At 33.9% G+C, this 17,438-nt stretch overlaps 1 protein-coding gene across 2 annotated transcripts in view; it reads left to right on the top strand.

Moving 5' to 3' along the window:
• AP-1gamma (adaptor protein complex 1, gamma subunit) overlaps positions 1–16,960 on the top strand; it is a 51,117-nt gene extending 34,157 nt beyond the window's left edge. Inside the window, exons 13-16 of one of the 2 annotated variants that reach the window (XM_072533077.1) lie at positions 2,021–2,297; positions 7,204–7,367; positions 7,761–7,853; positions 11,996–16,960. In XM_072533077.1, coding sequence (XP_072389178.1) covers positions 2,021–2,297; positions 7,204–7,367; positions 7,761–7,853; positions 11,996–12,097 — 636 coding nt within the window. In that variant the 3' untranslated portion in view covers positions 12,098–16,960. The remainder of the gene's footprint in view (positions 1–2,020; positions 2,298–7,203; positions 7,368–7,760; positions 7,854–11,995) is intronic. The other variant, XM_072533078.1, reaches the window with a different exon arrangement.
• Positions 16,961–17,438: the final 478 nt, after the last annotated feature.

The following is a 17,438-nucleotide window of genomic DNA, read 5'->3' as shown; positions in this document are numbered from 1 at the left end:
CTAAACCCAAGATCCCCTAACTGGAAGGACAGAGCTGCGAATAGAAACGGAAGACTACTAAATGTATATTTAGAAAACAACAACGACGTTTTCGCAATGAGCCCCATAGACCCGACACATTATCCAGGAAACGGACTTCCCACACACAGATATTGTAGTTGCTAGAAACCTAGGACTAGAAACGGAACTACAAACATTAAATGAATATACAAAAGACTAGAGCTCTATCCTACTAGAACTAGGAACTTGTGAAGAAGAAAGCACAATCTAAAGAGTGAAAAAGAAAACAAAGTGGACAAACTTCAAGACTAGTGAAAACTGGAATAAATATAGTTCCTGTGATAGACAACCCACGAGACATAGAGGATAGAGTCCTAGAGTTAGAAAACATCATCCAACAAGCACTCAGAAACAGCACTACGGAAGAGGAAGTAGAAATACGCACGGGAAGATTTAAATACATACCACAAGAAATAAAGGATTTGGTAAGGAAAAAGAACAGAGCAAAGCAGACAGCAAGAAGGACAAGAAACCAAGCAGATAAAAACACAGCAAATAGACTGAACAGAGAGGTCAAAACAGTACTACAAGAACACAGTAGTGAAAGCTGGGAAATCCATATTAGAGACATGGTGCAACAAGGCCCAAATATGTAAAATATTTGGAGGCTCCGAAGAATACTTAGAAACGATAGAAAGCCAATTCCTCCACTACACGAAGAAAATGGAATAGTATACACTACTGAGGAAGAAGCAGAGGTATTGAGGATCGGTATAAACTATCTGTAATGGTACAGTAAAAGTTGGAAAAAATCTATTAAGTGTATCAATAGACTATGTGGAAAAATATACGAAAAAATAATTTTCTTGTTTAAACTCCATAGTCGTATTTTTACTTTTTATCAGGAATATTCCATAGACTCATCAAAATTAGTTTACAGATACACATGTTAAAATATTTCTCCATAGAAATGTACGTTGATTGGTCAAACAAGTGTTTACATTGTTATCATTGTTTTAGAATTATCCATACCTGTTATTTTTGAAGTTATACTTCTATACGCGCGCTCCACGTTGGAAATTTGTATGAGAGTGAATCTGTAAAACCATTACATATGTAAGATAATGAGTAAGAGAGAGACAGAAGATATATTTTCTCTCTCTTCCTCTCTCGAATATAAAAATGTTCCTTTTGTATATATAATTTAATATTATATATATCATATAAAGATATATATACCTATAATATTATACATATAATAAAATATTTATTAATATTATTATTTATGTGATATGTTTTGTATTATTTATTAAATGTTCATAATTATATTAGTCTTTTGTATTTCAAAATAATAATCTCAATAAATCACTGTATGATCCAGAACTGTCAATTTTGAAATATCTTTGTGTCATGTCCTCGGTAGTATAGTAGTCAGTATCCCCGCCTGTCACGCGGGAGACCGGGGTTCGATTCCCAGTCGGGGAGGACTTTTTTATTAATATTATTACATTATTGTCATTTTTAAATGCTTATGGATATTGAATTTTAATTTGTATTGTATTATTATATGGAATTATGTTGCACTGTATTATAGTGTATTTTTTTATGTATATTATTGTCATTTTTAAATACTTATGAATATTGCAGTTTAATTTGTATTGTATTATTATATTAATATATTATATTAATAACAAAATAAACAATGAATTTACTGCAGAGTATGTGTAAAAAAATTTTTGCATTCAACTCCTTTCATACATATATGAAAATAAAAATATACATTTTCATCAAAATATTGATTCAATCCTTCATTGTTAGTAAGCCGTTATTAATTTTGTTTCTCTTTCTGCTATGTCTTACCTATAGAATTACATATGTAATGATTGTGCAGATTGACTCCCAAATAAAATTGTACACGCGAATGCGTGTATAGAAGTGTGACTTCCACCGGCAGTCCCACTGGACTGCCACACCCGTTTTTTTGTGTATAAAATATATTAAATTTTAAATTCAATTTTAGAATGCCTTATTGGACCTGTTAGGAGGAGACAGCGGAACAGATCTAGATATAATAAAGCCGAATTCGCAGCCTATAACCACGTCTCTTTCAAATACCAACAACCAGGATCTCTTAGACTTATTAGGCCTCGGTCCCATTTCATCTACACCAACAACGGATACAGGTGGCAACAATATGGGTCTGATAATGGAGAATAATAATAGCAATGTATTAATTAGTAATCAGAATTCGAATTTCTTATCGGGAGATCTGTTCGGTGATAGTAATACAAGTACAGGTAAGTGCGGTTTATAATTATAGCTAATATCGGCCTCTAGGAGACAGGATTTATAGATCACAATAAACCACTATTGATTATATTGAGAATTACTTTTTACATTTTTTTATGTTTCGATTTTTGAAATTAGCGTAATTAAAGTTAGGGTTAGAATTTGGATTTATTTAAGTTTTTGCTGTGTTATTTTTATTTAAGAAGATCCCTTTTGTAAGTTTTGAAAGAATTTGTGACTATTTTTCGTCGACCAACTAGATACTAGGTTCAACTTTGGAGAAGAATTTTCTTTTACGTTACTTGGAAAGTTTCGAACTTGGATTTGAGGTTCGAATCTGTTTGTAAATGCCCCTTTGTCCGCTTCTTGTCGGTCGACGATAATAGGTTTAATAAATTTGAAGTTGTGGAGTAAAAGTGTTGATTTATTGACAGCTACTGGTAATTACACAATATGATGTTCGTTAGGTAACTACTTATGATTGACTGTACTCAAATGAACTCAAATCCCCAATTTATAATCTCACAAATATTTCATACCTAAGCATCGAGGTTAAGTTCATTTTCAATTAGAAAATATATTATTCGGCAATTTATTTAGTTGTAGGTAAATGAACTAATTATTAAAATATACGAAGTGGTTTTACAATGTCACTTATACACGGTGAAACTATAATAGATTAAGAAGTTAAGAATAATGTGAGATTACAAATTAAGGGGTTAATTTGTGATTGAACATTCCTTGTTGGCTTTAATTTCTCGTCTGGGGATTTCTTCCCTAGGGATTCAGTTTTACTTCGGGACCGGTTCAACATCTGTCCCATAGCGTAGTTAAAATTTTTTCAAAACTTTTTTTTTTAAATATTTAACTGTGGCAACTATCACTATACTCTTTTGTTTTTCGTTTTTATAGAGGGGAGTCTGAAATCTTCACGAAACTACCATTATGGTGTCATATCAAATATCAACCAACTTAATTAAATATGTTTCATCAGAGATTTCTCTTCCTCTTTCTTTTATATTCTCTTCTTTCTTCTTCTTCTTCCTTTGCCCTATCCGTTTCGGACGTTGGCTATTAACAAGGCTATTTTGACTTTGTTTACGGCACCTCTGAACAGTTCGGTCGATGTTAGTCCGAACCATTGTCGCAGGTTATGCATCCATGAGTGTCGTCTTCTTCCCGGTCCCCTCCTACTGTCGATTCTTCCTTGGACTATTAACTGTAGCAGCCGGTACTTAGTGTGCCTCATGACATGTCCGAAGTACTCAAACTTCCGTTTCTTTACGGTGAAGATTATTTCTTTGCTTTTGCCTATTCTCTGCATTACTTCCACGTTAGTGATGTGGTCTGTCCAGGATATCCGAAGAATACGGCGATATATCCACAGCTCAAAGGATTCTAGTTTCTTCAGGGTGGCTTCCGTTGTGGTCCATGCCTCTGCTCCATAGAACAAGACCGGGAAGACATAACAATTGACCAGTCTTAATTTTAGTTCCATTGAGATTTTGCTTGTGAACCACTTTTTCATACTGTTGAACGCGTTTCGCGCTTTTTCAATTCGTGATCTTATTTCTGTTGACTGGTCCCATTTTGTGTTGACTGTGGTTCCAAGGTATGTGTATGTCTCCACTTGTTCTATTTTTCGGTTGTTTAATGTCAATTGCATCGGAGGTTGTTGTGTTCTGCTGATGAGCATGCATTTAGTTTTGGTTGTATTGAGTTCTAAACCATATTCTTGACTTGCTGTGTGTATGCTTTGCATGAGTCTTTGAAGCTCGTTGCAGTCATTTGCGATAATAACTGTGTCGTCAGCATATCTAATATTATTGATTACCTCTCCGTTTACTTTGATACCCTCCGAAACTTCTCTCAGTGCTTCTCTGAAGATTTGTTCAGAGTATATATTGAACAGGAGCGGCGAGAGGACGCATCCCTGTCGTACACCCTTTTTAATATCTATCTTCCCACTGTGTAAGTTGCCCATCTTTATCTCAGTACTTTGGTTCCAATAAAGACTGGTTATTATGCGCAGATCCTTGCCATCAATATGCATCTTCCTGAGCATTTCCATGAGTTTATCATGTTTGACCTTGTCAAACGTCTCTTCTTTCAGGCAATGTAAATCTCCTCAAAGTTTAAAACATTTAGTGGCAATTGTCAGGCCACTAAATAAAAAAGGTGATGTTACTAAGATGGAGAACTATAGACCAATAAGCCTTCTTCCATCATTCTCAAAAATATTCGAAAAAGCAATATATTTCAGGCTACAAAACTGTTTTTATCACAAACAACTTATTTAGTATTTCACAACAGCATGGTTTTCTCGCAGGGATTTCTGTTGAGACAGCTACCTATGATTTTATATAAAAAATTTTAGAAAAACTAGAGGCAAAGATGAAAACTCTAGGTGCTTTTTTGGACATATCTAAGGCTTTCGATAGCCTAGATCAACCGAAAAATAGAACAAGTGGAGATATACACATACATTGGAACCACAGTCAACACAAAATGGGACCAGTCAACAGAAATAAGATCACGAATTGAAAAAGCTCGAAACGCGTTCAACAATATGAAAAAGTGGTTCACAAGCAAAAGCTCAATGGAACTAAAATTAAGACTGGTCAAGTGTTATGTCTTCCCGGTCTTGTTCTATGGAGCAGAGGCATGGACCACAACGGAAGCCACCCTGAAGAAACTAGAATCCTTTGAGCTGTGGATATATCGCCGTATTCTTCGGATATCCTGGACAGACCACATCACTAACGTGGAAGTAATGCGGAGAATAGGCAAAAGCAAAGAAATAATCTTCACCGTAAAGAAACGGAAGCTTGAGTACTTCGGACATGTCATGAGGCATACTAAGTACCGGCTGCTACAGTTAATAGTCCAAGGAAAAATCGACAGTAGGAGGGGACCGGGAAGAAGACGACACTCATGGATGCATAACCTGCGACAATGGTTCGGACTAACATCGACCGAACTGTTCAGAGGTGCCGTAAACAAAGTCAAAATAGCCTTGTTAATAGCCAACGTCCGAAACGGATAGGGCAAAGGAAGAAGAAGATCATGTTCTTTTATTACAAAAATTACATCTTTATGGAATACAGGGACTGGAATTAAAATGGACAAAATCATTTCTCACAGATGGGTCGCAAAAGGTATGTTTGGAGAAAAGGGGATGTAAGGTTTACTCATACCACAAGGGAGTGTCTTGGGGCCTTATTCTGTTATGCGATATGGAGTACTTTTCTGGGTTGCTGCAGTAGATAGCTTAACTGTCTTTATAGTCCAAAAAAAGGCAGTCCGGGTGATCTTAGGACTAAAGGCAGGAGAATCCTGTAGAGGCCTCTTCAAATTACTCAATATACTCACTTTTTCAGCCATCTATGTATTTAAATGTATTAAGTTCCTTTTCAAAAAGTTTATTTTGTTTATCACCTAAAAAAAAAATTGTTTAATTTACTAATGTTTGTATTTTGAGAACGATTTCCGAAGTGGAAATTGAAACGTCAATAAACTTACTTTAACCTTTAATTGTGGCTTATTCCCATTTAATTAGTAATTAATTTAAAATGCCACAAGAAAATAGCTTCAGAACAATACCTGCTTCCCAATCATGAATATAATACAAGAAGCCTTAATTTGAATTTGCCACTTCACTAAATTGTGTTAAATTTTATGATAGTCTACCATCTGGCATTCATCAGGAAACACACTATAGAGCTTTTAAAAGAAAGGTTTTTCAACACCTAGTTAACATTGAGCCGAGTCGATGGAGTAGATCGACAAAAGATGTTAAAGCAACTATCTATGTTAGGGATACCCAATAAGTTCGTTAAACTTATACGAATGACTCTGGAGAGTTCCAAAGATATGGTGAGAATAAATGGAGATATGACGCAGGCCTTTGATATTGAAAATGGAGTTAGACAAGGTGATGCCTTATCAACAACACTTTTTAATCTAACTTTAGAAGCTGTTGTTAGAAAACTGGATATAAACGGCTGTATTAATACAAGATCAATGCAAATATGCGCATATGCGGATGATGTTGCCATAATAAGCCGCAACAAAAGGGTTTTAAGCGAAAAAGTTATAGAACTGAAACGAGAAGCTGCTACGTTTGGTCTATATATAAATGAAAGCAAAACAAAATATATGGAGTGCACAAAATTGAATGAACATGAGAATCTGAAGGTAGACAACCATACCTACAAATATGCCTCCACTTTTCCCTACCTAGGCTCAATAATAAATGACAACAACATCAGTCAAGAAATACAAGCACGGATTCTTAGCGGTAATAAGTGCTTTTATGCATACAAAGACTTAATGAAAAGTAAGTTACTGAATCGCGAGTCTAAGCTTAAAATCTACAAAACTGTAGACCCGTGGTCACATATGGATGTGAAACGTGGACCCTCTCAACCACTGTTGAAAATTAACTGAGAATATTTGAGCGCAAAATACTAAGGAAGATATTTGGACCAACCCAATGAAGCGATGGTTCGTGGAGAATTAAAATGAACCACGAGCTGGGTGAACTAATACAAGCGCAGATATTGTTAGATTTGTAAAGTCACAAAGACTAAACTGGTACCGAGACTCACTTGGCAAGACTCACAAAGGATTGTAGCGCCATTAGAAGAAGAAGAGTTAACATTGAGCCCTCTATTGTGGCGGAGCGCCTGGCCTATCCTTCTTCCTGATCAGCATATTTAAGTTGTAACGTCAATATATTTTAATCTGTGATGTCATTTGTGATTATTTGCCCAGTTATGTTTAAAAATTTATACAAATAAAAATTTACTTTACTCTATTATGTAATTTAGCGGTATTACTTAAAAAAATATATTTAGCGTACAGCGGCAAAATATTTATCATGTTATTCATAGTATAAATTTTTGTTTTTAGAAGGGAATGTGCCTACAGTAACTGCCTATCAAAAAGATGGATTAAAAATAATATTTTCTCTAGAAAAAATACCAGATAGTAACACTTTATCTATAAATGTCGCTACGACAAATTATACAGTATCCACAATGACTGACTATATATTCCAAGTAGCTGTTCCTAGGGTAAGTAATTTATTTTCTTTTTTTTGCGGATGAGGGCTATGGTTCTGGAGTTTTCATAATCAATTTTGTGGCCTATATGAAGATGGTGTTGTCCTAGAGCTAAAATGGAGTCGGAATTGCGAACAGAAATAGAATGTTCATAAATCCTATTTTGGATTTTACGATTTGTTTGGCCTATATAGGATCGGGGGCAGTCTACACAAGGAATTTCATAAACCTCGTGTTGTTCATTTGGAATGTTGTCTTTAATTGATCGGACAAGAGCTCAAAGTTTTTGTTGGGGGGTAAATAATGTATTTATTAGCAAATGAAATACTCATATTTAGTTCCTTTAATATTACAAAATGTCATTAAACGTAGAACAAAGTTTAAAATTTTATATGTGTATTTCAGTCATTCCAGTTACAAATGTTTTCACCATCTGGTACGGTGTTGCCACCTAACGGCCAAGTAACACAAGATTTTAGGGTAACTAATCCAAGTAGGGTAAGTAACAACGTGTTATTTAATTTTATTGTACTTTCACCATTGGTTATGTTTAAAAAAATGTAAAATATCAGTATTGTTGAATTTATTAGGAATTTTAATTGCATTTTAGAGTAGATTTCGTTAACGGACGGTATTTAGGCTACCTAAGCGGATCCATTGTATCACTTCTGTACTTTAGGACTATATCACAGTTATTGCCTAGTGTTGTACGTATGAGAATTGTATAAAGGCCTCCCAGATTTAAGGAAGTCCTCGCCGCAGTTCTAGGAAAATACTTTTGACCTCGCAGAAAGTAGCAATCTTCCTCAAAAGAATCATCTTGATCTGGTTTGTCTGGATAAATGCTGATCTAAGGAATTGTGCAATCTCTATAGGACAAAGCTCGGCACTGATATTGTACATGTGAGGACGTTTCATCTTTTAGGTGACATATTGTTTTATCCTTTAATCCGAGTAGATGAAGGTGTGAAAGTTTGGAATGGTAATGGGACTCAGGAAATAGCTTATATTTAAGGAGGATTTGGGCCGTGGCCCTTCTAAGAGGATTCTCATACCATAACATCTGATCTAAGTATCCAGGAAACTTTTATAGAAGCTCCATAAAACTACCCGGATCAGTAGCGAAAGGCAATGATGGCTTAGGACCCAAAGGAAGAGTTTACGTTTATTTCCCTTCACATACGTGCAAACTAAATTGGCCATAGTAATAACAGCTAGAGCATTTTGCAGTGCAGAACTAGCTTGGACGCAACTCTAGATTCTTCTCATAAATTTGTATTCTTCTCATAATTCTTTAGTTTTGCATTACTATACAGAGTATTTAACAAGTTATGACCATTTTTATTTCGAAATCCCTATGAAATCGAACACCATGTATATAAAGAAGAAATGCAAAAAAAAATTATTTATTTTATATAATAAAGTAAACCATACATTGTAGTTTTTAAATTAAGTTTAATTGAAATCATTGGCAAAAATTTGTATACAGGGTGAACTACAAAACAAAATTATGATTTTCTCAGGTTTTTTAATGGATCACCCTGTATTTTATTTTTTAGAAATATTTATGATACTCTTTCAATTTTATATAGCATTTCCTATACCTAAACTCATTACTTTCCGAAATATTTTTAGTTTTCTTCAAATTTAGGAAATACATTTAATTTTTGTAACTAGAAATAAGTATTGAATGATAATATAACAAAATTGTAAAAATTGTAAAACTGATATACGTGTTTTAGAATGTTTTTTATAAGGGACAAAAAGATCGAGATTTTTATATTTTGTTTATTTTTAATTTTAGTCACTTTATACCATCCTTGCTTAATAGGTGAGTTAAAGTTATTGTCTTTTTACCGTGCAACGACAACATTTAACGTTGAATAGAGCCGTGGGCCTCCTTCAAGCTGGTATGCGACAAACTGAAGTTGCTGACCAGCTGGGTGTCTTCCAAAGCATGGTAAGTCGTTTGTGGCGTCGGTTTAGAGACACTGAGAGTCCAGCCGAGCAATATCCAGGACGTGGTCGCTCTACAACCGTTGTTCAAGACCGATATTTAATTTTAAATGCCAGAAGGCAGCCAACAATCACAGCACCCGAGCTGGTTGATGAATTACAGCTTGCACATAATGTAACAATTAGCAGTAGTACTGTGAGGAATCGTCTCCATGAAGCCGATCTTCGTAGTCGGCGACCACTGAGATGTCCACCTCTATCTAGAGACAATCGCGCTGCAAGATTAACCAGGTGTCAAGGTGGTACATTAATAGTATGAACGGAATCATGATTGGCGGAAGATTTGACCTCATTTTCCCACGCTGCTTTCTCACAAGTCAGCAATATTTGGACACTATTCTTGAACCTGTTGTGCGCCCGTTTGCTGCTGCTGTTGGAGAAAATTTTTACTTTATGCATGATAACGCTCGATCAGATGTTGCGCATATTGTAACAAACTGGTTGGATAACGAGGGTAATGATGTATTGCCGTGGCCAGCACAATCACCGGACTTGAATCCCATTGAGCATGTATGGGACATGCTCCAACGAAGAATTACTCCACATATGGGCAATATATACAATGAGTTTCAATTAAAAGAGCTCTGAGAGAACAATGGACACAACTACCTCAAGCAGACATTAACAATGTGATTCGGAGCATGAACAGTAGATGTAGAGCTGTGATAAACCAACGTGGTGGCCATACTTTATTTTAAATTTATATTTCGTATTTTAAGTTGATTACAGATAAACAAAATACGTCTATTTATAAAAATATCCCTACACTTTTGCGTTGTGTGTAGATTACAATCTTATATAGACGTTGAAGGTGGACATTTTGAACATTTACTTTAGACTTATTTCCTTAATTTCACATGAATTGTTACATTCATTACGTATTATTTTGGTTTATATTTTTTGTTAGTTACTTATTAAAAAGTAACTAAGTAAGTGTAAGTAAAAATAATTTTATTATATTATCACTCAATACTCAATACTTATTTCTACTTACAAAAATTGAATGTATTCCGGAAATTTGAAGAAAACTAAAAATATCTCGGAAAATAATGAGTTTACGTATAGGGAATGCTATATAAAAATGATAATAAATACAATATTTCTAAAAAATAAAATACAGGGTGATCCATTTAAAAAAATTGAGAAAATCGTAATTTTGTTTTGTAGTTCACCCTGTATACAAATTGTAGTCAATAATTTCAATTAAACTTAATTTAAAAACAACCATACATCGTTTACTTTATCATATAAAATAAATAATTGTTTATGCATTACTTCTTTATATACATGGTGTTGATTTAATAGGGGTTTCGAAATAAAAATGGTTATAACTTGTTAAATACTCTGTATAGTATTGCAAAGCCCAATATTAAAAGAACAAGAATTATGAGAGAAATGTAAATATGAAAACATATACAGGGTGTCCCATTTAAAGAATTATATGTTTGCTATACCACATAGTTATTAATCACCCTGTAAAATTCCACATATTTTCCTAATATGGAGAATATCATTGCTTACATTTTTTTTAAATAAGTTTTTTGGATATCTTGTACCACAATGGAATTATTGACCGATGTCGCATTAAAAACGCACCCTGTATATTGATCCGCTTAAGTTAATGTTGAATTTTTGACTGGGAATTTTTTTACCGGGAAATCTTATAGAAATAAATTAGCTTTATGATGAGATCGCAGCACATATAGATCCATACATCTTTGTAAAAAATAATTTTTTTTCCATAGCTAATGTTAGTGTGCTAAGTGTTGCTATAACAACTGTTTTGAGTAGATAAAGTATCACTTTAACCGCAAGGGTAGATAAAGTGACACTTTAACAACAAGAGTAGATAAAATGTTTTAACTTTTTTTTATTCAATAAAATTTACAAATTCAAACACATTAAATAACAACGTACGCTTCAGCATCGAATAATACGACCATAATGACGATGGCATCGCTTTCTTCGACTTTTCAGAAAAATACGCCAGAAGTATTTTTTCACCCACGCCATTGATATTCCTAATGCTTTTCCATTTTTTAAAAGACTGGTATTCTTTCTCATACATCATCCTAGATTTTTGTGGCAACAATAAACTTTCTGCTTCCAACCCTGCATTTTCTACATCTGATGGCAGGTTTTCCTTTTCTTGTGTCAATTCTTTTCCGTCCATTTCGTATTTATTCACTTGTTCCGTCCACTTCGTATGTATGTTCACAAAACGCAACAATATTCTCCGCAAAAACCAAAACGTAACATTTGTTTGACATTTGTTGACAGAGTAATTCATATCCCTAGCAACGGAGCAACACAATTGCGATTTCTGTGCTAAAAATTACAATTTTCTTTGAAATTCTATTTTTCACCTGAACTTGAAGTCTTGCTATAGAAAAAAATGTTGTATTGCACACGACGATAAAATCGCATTATCTTCTCAGGCATAATTAGCGTCTCGACTGACGTCTCGACGCTAAAAAACGCTCTCGAAAATAAACTACAATTTTATCGTCTTGTACAATAAATAATTAATTATCACACTAAAAAATTTCCAAAATGTCTTTAAATTCATTATTTTTAATTCTATACCATTACACGTTTATTAATTTCTAAAATTTATGTTATAGGCTGCGTTAAGAATTAAAGTTCGTCTGTCTTACATGATCGATGGCAATCCTGTCCAGGATGAAACAGAAGTTAATAGCTTTCCCGAAAACATTTGGGATTGACGGATAAAATATGGCTGAAGCAATCTAAGGGAAATCCCATCTTGTTGAATATTTATATTTATATTAAAGTTTTAAGTCTATTTTTATTATAGACTTTCGTATACAGAGTAAATCAACTTGAAAATCGAAAGGTGTTAGTGTTTTAAAAATTTTGTTACTAGCAGATTCAATCTGCAATTTACTGTATGCATACTGCATTTGTTTTGGTTGTAAATAATAAATTTTTGTATTATTAGTGAGACTAATTACTGTGTAACGACAGAAGCTGACAGTAAATTCCGTTACCTATTAATAATTGACATGATAACTGTATGATATCAGATAAGAAAGTTACTTAATCGACTTAACCCACCTATTATCAACGTAGACGATTCATTGTGTTTACATATGGGATTGTCTGCTGATTATCATTAATTTCGGTTTTGTGATGTTAATGTTGAGACCATATTCCCCTCTCATTATATTGATATTATTTACTATCTCTTGCAATGCTTCTATGTTATCTGCTACGCCAGCTATATCATCAGCATATCGCAAATTATTTATAAGAATTCCATTTATTTTGATATCTTTTTCATTCTGCTGTGCAATGTGAAAAATCTTTTCTACATAAATGGTAAAGATCAGAAGATGCAGCCCTCCCTCACTCCCTTATTTCTACTTGTTCTGAATATAGACCGTTGGTAATCCTTATTGTCTTTTGATTCCAATACAACTGTTGAATCTTCTTTTTCATCCAGAGCAATGTGCCGTAACAAATAATGTCTTACATTGTCAAAAGCCTTTTAGTAATCGGTAAAGCAAATATGGGCTAAGGATGATAATACAGTATAGCCCAAAATAAACAGTACTGAACTTGTAATTATTTTATTGTTTAAAAAAATACATATTATTGACACTTTATAACATGTTCTAAATGAGTCTGTCTCTTTTAAGACAGACTTCATACCGATATGCCAGATTTTTCGTAATGTTATGGAATAAAGGTTGTCTCAAGTCCGCGAAGAAGGCTCTGACGGCATCCTTTAACTCATTGATGGTTTGTGGTGTACGTTTAAAGACGGCAGTTTTAGCCATGCCCCAAATGTATGCGTCTGAAGAATGTGCAGGATAGGGGAAGTCAGTAAATCGTGAAACGAATTTGTTTGGAAAATGTCCCTGAAGAAATTGACGAACTGCGACAGCAGTATGGCAAGTTGCCTCATCCTGTAGTCCAGGAAATGAAGCATTTCACCTCGCAATTTTTTCGTCCTGCGTGGATTGACTTGAAATTTTAACAGAAGGTAGGTAACAGCCTAAGGATCAAAATCTATATCGAACCAAAGTGCGCCAAAGTCTTGGGGGTGGTTGCCACCCCATCTCGGGGGTGAAAAATTTTTTTTACGTTTTAACCACAGGTTTCGATTAAAAAAGTGATTCTAAACAAAAAATTTTCTTCTTCTTCTTCAAGTGCCATCTTCGTTCCGAAGGTTGGCGATCATCAGGGCTATACGTATTTTCGAAACTGCTGACCGAAACAATTCGTTTCTGCTACAGCTATACCATTCCCGTAGATTCTTTAGCCAGGAGTTTCGTCTTCTTCCTATGTACCTTTTTCCTGCTATTTTCTCTTGCATAATTATTCGAAGCAGTTCATATCTTTCGCCTCTTGTAATGTGTCCCAAGTATTGCAGTTTTCGTTTTTTGATCGTAAATGTGAAAAAAAAAATGTTTTATACATTTTTTTTGTAAAACTGATATTTTTCAAGTTATTCGCGATTGAAAGTAACAACTTTTAGACGAAAAAATCGACGTTTTTAATCGATTTTTCGCGAATAACTCGAAAATGGTGCATTTTATCAAAAAAATTGTAGAGAACAAATTTGTAGCTTTTAAAAAGACAAATACAATTCATTTTTTAAAATGTTTTTGCGATATAATAGGAACCGAAATACGGCCTATCGATGTTCAGCGGTTTTCTTCAAATGCCAAATTTGAAAGATTCAAAGTCAAATATCGGGAAAATGATGTATTTTTGGAAGAAAACTCATAGAACCTTTTTTAAAGAGCATAAATAGACCTATCATAAAAAATAGACTCTAGCTCAAAAATTGAGTGAGTTATGATGAAAATAAGGTCAATACCTCATTTTTTTTATGAAAAAATCGATGCAAATCGAAACAACCCCCTAACCACCCCCATAATTAAAATTGATCTTCACCCTTCTGCAATTCTCTTTGTACATGTATTGTTAATACGTCCAAAAAGTTTGACCCATTTAAAGTGCTTAGTTTTAGAAAAAGTACAGCTTAAAGCGAGAAACGATTTACAATTTCATATTTTTTACCCTTCTTTTTTTAAATATCCCCGAAAATACTGAATATATGAATAAAATAAAAATGTACTAAATTGTAGCTTTTTTAATGACTAAAATTTTCCTTTATTTAGATTTGTTGTACAATGAATATTTGGCGGGATATAGCCGTTTAAAGCATCGATTTACGATCAAGCACCATCTTTTTCGAGCCCTTTAAACTCACCCCATTTAAAAACCAAGGATTCCAAAAAGATTTAATTCACAGATCCTTGTAGCTCTTAAAAACCTCTACAAAATCGTTTTTGAAGAAACACTCTATCGTTAAAAATGAAGGAAATACGTTAAAACAACCAAATAATTTTTTTTTCCGGAAAATTCCATTAGTATAGTACAGTACATTTCGGAGCATAATAATCTACAAAACCGCAATGTTGTAAAGGGTGATTTTCAAAAGTTGAAAAGTTGCAAAATTTTGGCAAAAAATTGTTTTCACCTATAGCACTCATAACAATTGATTTTTAAGGGTTGAAAATTTATGAAATTGTATTTTAAAGTATAAAAAAATCACTATTTAACTAATCCAAACCAAATTTCACTCATCTTAAGATTTGTAATGTTATTTTACAATTTTTGAAAATTGGGGGTAGTTTTCACCCCTAAGAACAATCAGGGTTCATCAGCATGACATAAATTATAAAGCAGAGGGTGAGTTGAGCTTAAATCCAAATTTTTATCCAAATCGATCCAAGGCGAAATCATTTTTTTAGAATTAGTAATTTTTTTACATTAATCTCTAACAAGGGTTGCTTTTTAAGGGTTGAAATATGATGGAACTCTATTCAAAATTATAAAATAATCATTATTTAACTAATTCAAACCAAATCTTACCCATATTCAGGTTTAATATGTTATTTTATAATTTTTGAACATTAGGGGTAGTTTTCACCCCTAAAACCCTTCAGCGCACTTCGATTCGATATAGATTTTGATCCTTGGGCTATCACCTACCTTCTGTTAAAATTTCAACTCAATCCATGTAGGACGAAAAAATTGTGAGGTTTTAACTTTTTTCGAGCTTCATTTCCTGAACTACTGCTGGAAAAATTGGTCTCGAAATGCCAAATTACGTGCACGATAAAATTGACGTAGATCAGGGATAAAGCGTGTTAAAATTTGTATGTACCTCTTTTGATTAAGTGTGACTTGCCTACTATTTTCTTCGATAAAGTATGGGCCAATGATTCCGTGTCCCGAAACTGCACACCAGACACTCACTTTTGCGCTATGTAAAGGAACTTCTTGAACTTCATCTGGTCTGGTAAAGCCCAGAAATCGATTTGGCACAATATTTCACTCTACTGTAATAATCCCTGGAATGTAATTGTTGATGTACGTGAATCACATACGAAAATGCACTCAGCTCATCATTCAAAGAGACATCTATTTTCAGTTTCATTCAGTACTGTTTATTTTGGGCAATACTGTATAATAATATTGAGCTTGGATGTTTCATGCTCTTACTTTTCTGGCAAAGAGTTAAATAAATTTAAAACACATTACTACTTTTTGATTACTATCTTTGGTTAGCTCTGTATATTGGAAAAATCAAGATTTTCTATGATTAGATTTAATTATTTTTAGTGAGAAAAACACCTGTAAATAATTTTAACAATTACTTGAGTACTTAATGATGCGCGTTTTTAAGGTTACAGATTTTCCCTTGTTGAATTTTGCTTTAATCAAAAAGTGTATCAGATTTTATTCGTTTGATAATTTGTTTTACAAAAATACGGACAGTTTTGATTAAACAATGTTTAAGAAACAATTTAATACAGTTCAAATATATACATACCTATTATGTAGAGTTGCATGGGGAAACTAAAAAAATTAATATGCAGCAAATAGATCTAGACACACTGCCCGTTAAATAAATTCTTACGTACCGCTTTATCAAGGTCACTGATGTGGTATCAGTACTCAACTATGAAAAATTCGTCCTATACATGTATATTTTATACTTAGCTTTAATTTGCCAAAAGATATGAAGAAAATATAAAAAATTGTAATAAATGAGGAACTTTTTTGACAAATTGAAAACTATGATTCGCGAAAAAGCTGTTTTATTAGATGGTTCCTTTAACCCTTTCATTACTGATTTCATTGTAACTAAATAAAACAAAGCGGTTGAGTTTTTTTTACATTGTTGTGTGTCCTGATATCCTTAGAAAGGACATGGGACATATATGTCCCATCAGTCAAGGAACAAACTTATATTCAAAATAAAAGCAGTGCTTAATTTCTAAAATTTTAGGTGTGGGAACTCTTAAAGCGGGAAGCTCAGACCGGTGGGTATGGAATACACCCCAGGAAGGAGGGGGGCCCTCACCCAGGAAAACTTTTGAAAATTATAACTGTAAACCTTTACATAATATGACAACGTCAAATTAGGGATTTGTGCCTATGACTGTGAATATCTCATGACTTCAAGTAAATATGTAAATAGACCGGTCCATCTTTATTTATACGTCCATGGTCAACACAATTGTGATCACTGGGGCGGTGGCGCGGTGAAGGAATGGAGGGGGAAAGGAAGGGGGTGGGGTGGGTATTGCTTTGTTATTGAGAGGCGCAGCCGCGCAGGCGCGAACTAGGATGACTCGCCGTCACCTTCCTCCTGCCTGATTCCGTGCAAGACTCATCACAGCACAGCTCACAAGTCACAACTGCTTGTACGGGCGCTTACTATCTGCTTACGTACGAGTCACTCGCAAACAAAGCATAGCATAATATTGATCCTACCTACAATTTTTTTGAACTAAAACTTGTAGTTTTAAAAGCGTTCCCTTGCGTTCCGGCACTCTTGGGAGGTAAGGGAACGCCGTTCCCTTGCGTTCCCACTGAATAAAAGGTGTATTACACAAAAAAAACATTACTTCTTATGAATTATCTGGTAAAAAACAATTTTTGCATAGAGGCACATTGCACGCTGTACACATAGTCGTAGTTCGAGTTTCTGATTTATTTTGTGATCATATAAAGCACCTT

The sequence above is a fragment of the Diabrotica undecimpunctata genome, chromosome 5 (genome assembly GCF_040954645.1).
Source record: "Diabrotica undecimpunctata isolate CICGRU chromosome 5, icDiaUnde3, whole genome shotgun sequence".
In the NCBI taxonomy this organism is placed as follows: Eukaryota; Metazoa; Arthropoda; class Insecta; order Coleoptera; family Chrysomelidae; genus Diabrotica; species Diabrotica undecimpunctata.
This window is presented reverse-complemented; position numbering and strand designations above follow the sequence as displayed.